The sequence below is a fragment of the Engraulis encrasicolus genome, chromosome 17, assembly GCF_034702125.1.
Source record: "Engraulis encrasicolus isolate BLACKSEA-1 chromosome 17, IST_EnEncr_1.0, whole genome shotgun sequence".
Lineage (NCBI taxonomy): Eukaryota > Metazoa > Chordata > Actinopteri > Clupeiformes > Engraulidae > Engraulis > Engraulis encrasicolus.
Genome location: NC_085873.1, coordinates 9734258 through 9739257, shown reverse-complemented (window position 1 = coordinate 9739257; position 5000 = coordinate 9734258). Strand labels below are relative to the sequence as shown.

At 44.8% G+C, this 5000-nt stretch overlaps 1 protein-coding gene across 3 annotated transcripts in view; it reads right to left on the bottom strand.

Annotated features, from left to right (window-relative positions):
• LOC134467790 (calcium-activated potassium channel subunit alpha-1a-like) overlaps positions 1–5000 on the bottom strand; it is a 189927-nt gene that overhangs the window by 139031 nt on the left and 45896 nt on the right. For all 3 annotated transcript variants that reach the window (XM_063221724.1, XM_063221726.1, XM_063221725.1), the window contains exon 2: positions 4607–4771. In XM_063221724.1, coding sequence (XP_063077794.1) covers positions 4607–4771 — 165 coding nt within the window. The remainder of the gene's footprint in view (positions 1–4606; positions 4772–5000) is intronic.

Sequence of the window (5000 nt, the reverse complement as noted above, 5' to 3'; positions counted from 1 at the left end):
TTGTACACCCTTTGAAATTTCTTACTTTTCAGTCAAAATAGATCATAAAACATGGTCTGATCTTCCCGGAAATCTCAAGAAGGAACAATCAGAGTCTGCTTTAACTAATTCCACACAAACAATTACATGTTTTCATATTTTTATTGGCCATAAGGCTATAACATTCACAGGAGAGCAAGGCATAAGTAAGTACACCCTTGCATTAAATAGGTTTTAACCCTCAGTTAGTTGCAATATCCTCAACCAGACTTGTCCTGTAGTTGCAGATCAGATTAACAAAGCAATCTGGATGTATCTTGTCTCCCTCTTCTTTAGAGAACTGCCTCTCGTCATCAAGGTTTCTGGGATGTCTGGAGTGCATAGCTTTATTGACTTCATGCCATATAATCTCAATTGTTTTTAGTCAGGGCTTTGTCTGGGCTATTCCAGAATGTGTACTTCATTGTTATGAAGCCATTCTAATGTCGATTTGCTTCTTAAGTATGTGTTGTTGTCACATTTCAGCACCCATCCTCTTGTGTGCTTCAACTGTGTGACATACTTCCTAACGTTTTTTCTGTAAAATATCACAATAAACTTGAGTTCATTGCTCCACTGATAGTAGCAAACTTTCAAGGGCCTGAGGCAGCAAGGTAGCCGCATATAATGATGCTCCCGCCACCATACTCAGATGTGGAGATGTAACCAAGAAAAGCTAAAAATGGGGTTCATTCTGCCAATCTAAAATTATTGGGGTTTCTGTCCAAAAAAATATTGCTGCAACTTTGAGGTTTGCGAAAAAGCATTTATATGCTTCATAAAATTACTGCTAAATATTCAGTAGACCAACGTTGAAACTAAAGTTGAATTTTTCAGGGGAACACATAGTATCATGTTTGGAGGAGAACTGGAGAACCACACCTTCACCAAAACATCATCTCCACTTTTCAGTATGGTGGCGGCAGCATCATTATATGCAGCTACCTTGGTGCCTCAGGCCCTTGTCAGTTAGCTATTATCAGTGGAACAATGAACTCAGAAGTTTATTGAGATATTTTACAGAAAAAATGTGAGGTAGTCTGTCACACAGTTGAGGCACACAAGAGGATGGGTGCTGAAATGGGACAACTACCCATATTTTAGAGGCAATTGACATTTGAATTGCTTCATAAGAATGAAATACACATTCTGGAATAGCCCAGTCAAAGCTCTGACAAAAAACATTTCAGATGATATGGCATGAAGTCAAGAAAGCTATTCACTAAAGATATCCCAGAAACCTTGCTGAAGAAGGGCAGTTTTCTAAAGAAGAGGGAGACAAGACACATCCAGATTGTTTTGTTAATCTGATCTGCAACTACAGGAAACATCTGGTTGAGGTTATTGCGACTAACTTAAGGTTAAAACCTATTGAATGCAAGGGTGTACTTACTTATGCCTTGCTGTCCTGTGAATGTTTACATCTTATGGCCAATGAAAATATGAAAACTTGTAAATGTTTGGGTTGAATTAGTTAAAGCAGACTCTGGTTGTTCCTTCTTGTGATTTCTGGAAAGATCAGACTATGTTTTATGACCAATTTTGACAGAAATGTAAGAAATGTCAAAGGGTGTACAAACTTTTTCCTGGGACTGTATATATGTGTGTGTGTGTGTGTGTGTGTGTGTGTGTGTGTGTGTGTGTGTGTGTGTGCGTGCGTGTGTGTGTGTGTGTGTGTGTGTGTGTGTGTGTGTGTGTGTGTGTGTGTGTGTAGGTGTGTGTATGTATGTGTATGTGTGTGTGATGGAGATGGTGGGGGGTCGGTACAGGGCAGAGTGATGAGGTCCGACTAATCTCACAGTGGTAAATCTTCCCTTAATCCCAACGCACAATTTAACCAGTGTGTGTGTGTGTGTGTGTGTGTGTGTGTGTGTGTGTGTGTGTGTGTGTGTGTGTGTGTGTGTGTGTGTGTGTGTGTGTGTGTGTGTGTTTGTGTTGTGTGTGTGTGTGTGTGTGTGTGTGTGGGCGCATGAAAAGAGACTATACATGCAACACAGCAATAGAGAGAGAGACAGCGAGAGGGAGAGAGAGAGAGAGAGAGAATGAGATTGTGTGTGCGTGCATGCGTGCGTGCGTGCCTGCATGTTTACGTGCGTGCGTGCGTGCGTGCGTGCGTGCGTGCGTGCGTGCGTGCGTGTGAATGGCGGGCGGGCAGCTGCCAGAAAGACAGACAGACAGACTTACAGGCAGACAGAAACAAAAAACAGACAGACAGACAGACAGACAGACAGACAGACAGACAGACAGACAGACAGACAGACAGACAGACAGACAGACAGACAGACAGACAGCATCTTCATAAGCAAGCGTAGAGCAAAGTATCATTACTCATGCTTCAGAAGTGTGTCCAGCTCTTGTTTTGGCAGTTCAAATTACATAGCATCTGCCACTGGGGGACTAGGGTGGGCTATTAAACCGTGCATGTTATTGCAAGTTATAAATATCAGTAAATATCAGTCATCCTTCGCCGCATCTCCACTCTGGCCAACTGCCCATACGGCATAATTGCTGGCCCAAGTCATTGTGTAATGTAAGCTGTTTGTGTAGATGGCAGTTGCAAGAAGAATTCACAAGATAAGTAGAGGGTACTGTAAGTTCAATTTGCTTTTTCTGAGGACGCAAAGGTCTTTGCTAGTCATGCTGTAAGATGGTTCTGCAAAGAGGCAGTGTGTGTTTGTGTGTGTGTGTGTGTACATTTGTGTCCGTGTGTGTGTGTGTGTGTGTGTGTGTGTGTGTGTGTGTGTGTGTGTGTGTGTGTGTGTGTGTGTGTGTGTGTGTGTGTGTGTGTGTGTGTGTGTGTGTGTGCATTTGTGTCCGTGTGTGTGTGTGTGTGCGTGCGCGCGCGCATTTGTGTCAGTGTGTGTGTGTGTGTGTGTGCATTTGTGTCCGTGTGTGTGTGTGTGTGTGTGTGTGCACGCACGTGTGTGCTTGTGTGTGTACATGTTTGAATGTGTAAAATACCTGTGTCGTACCACACTGGTTTGTGTGTGTGTGTTTGTGTGTGCGTGCGTGTGTGCGTGCGTGCGTGCGTCGTGCGTGTGTGTGCGTGTGCGTGTGCGTGTGCATGCATGTTTGTCTACCTAACTCTGCACTGGTCATCTGTGCATCTTTTTTTCCCTTTTCCAGCCACAAGAAACAGTTCAATCGCAACTGCTTAGACATATTTCCTTGATCTGGCATGGGATTCTGAATGGAAGAGTTCTTTAGCTCCCGCTAAAACTTGTAGTCTTGATTGCAAAATTTCAGCGCTACCTTGGTCAGTTCAATCAAACCCGGATCATGGAGTGTGGGTAGGTGCCCAATCACACAACTTTGCTGGCCTTTTGGAGGACGAGACAACATTGGGATCTCTGTTAATTCATGTAATCTTCCAAAATTCCAGAATCAAGGCTTTACATACTGTATGTCAATGGGCAAACGTACTGGTGGCAGCTTTAACACAGTAATTTGCAATGTGGACACCCAAGCAGTGTCACAGCTGTGCCATGTTGAAAGCTGGGCTTACATGTAAACCAACAGTGTTACGTAGCCAGTCCACATTTAGACGTTTACGTTCTGTCAATCCACAAGAACACCCTGCCTTACATTGCAGCTTTATATCCAACATGGTCAAAAGCCTTGCTAGCGTCAAAAGGTCAGACTCCTGGGCTTTGAATCGGGCCCAGGACAAAGTTATCTGAAGGGGCCCCCTCACCCCATAATGTAATTAGCGCTCAATACTAGGCCCCCACTCTCCTTCTCCTCCTGTCGGTTTACCTGCTTGCTAGTGTTGGTATGCAGGGCAGCTGAAAGCATTGGCCAGGCCCAGGACAACTGACCCCTTTGTCCCTCCCACACTGTCGGCTTCCATGCTTGCTAATGTCAACAGGTCATACTCCCATGGGCATCAAACCCGTGGCCTGTGGCCTTGGCATAGTCTGAGTTTATGCTAACCAGCTGATCTACACGAGCGATGTCATGTGTTAATTGGGATCAGGTGGTGATAGGCCTGAGGTGTCAGTTGAGAAGCCAGGACCCGACACCAGTGACTTTAGCACTGGCATTACAAAAAGGCTGAGGGGGTACACCAGAGGATGAAAGTTAGGAAACACTTGCCTATGTGATTGTGTGATATAATATGCATGATGTTGTGTGATATAATAATGCTCAACTGCATTCAAATCTGATGCACTATACTCCCAGTAACTGTAAAATATGGATTGTTGCACAAATATTTGGTGATACTGTAAGATATGGACATTCAAACAGAAAAGTAGACATAACCCACAAATCCTGAATAGTAGTGCAATGCAGGTGTGTGTGTGGCAACCGGATGTAGAGTTACCCTACCGTGACTTGAACCTAGACCTTCTGTGGTAGCGTACTAGGCCTCTGACTGCTACACCAAAGAGCCAAGCTCCTTGGTGTGACAGTAACAGCACACCCACAACCCTAGTGATGGCCAGTCCATCACACTGTGTGTGTGTGCATATGTGTGTGCCTGTGTGTGTGGGTGCGTGCGTACGTACGTGTGCGGGTGTACACGCTACATGTGTACGTACACTTGCGAATATTTGTGTGTGTTTGGTTCTGGGACATTCCGTCTTACCAGGACGCGTCCGGTGAGCGTCTGGGCGGAGATCATGACTCCTGCCCAGTCCTTGACCGAGGTCATCCAGCCCACCTCCTGAGCCGCCGCCGCATCGCCCCCATCCTTGTCATCCGCCTTGGCCAACGCCAAACTACCCGCAGGGATGCTGACCCTCTGGACATCCTGTAGGTAGGTAGATAGATAGATAGATAGATAGATAGATAGATAGATAGATAGATAGATAGATAGATAGATAGATAGATAGATAGATAGATAGATAGATAGATAGATAGATAGATAGATAGATAGATAGATAGATAGATAGATAGATGAGGGAAGAGAGATGTGGAATGGAGAAAGATATATGGGGGGAGACATAGAGTGCCCGTGACAGAGAGAGAGAGAGAGAGAG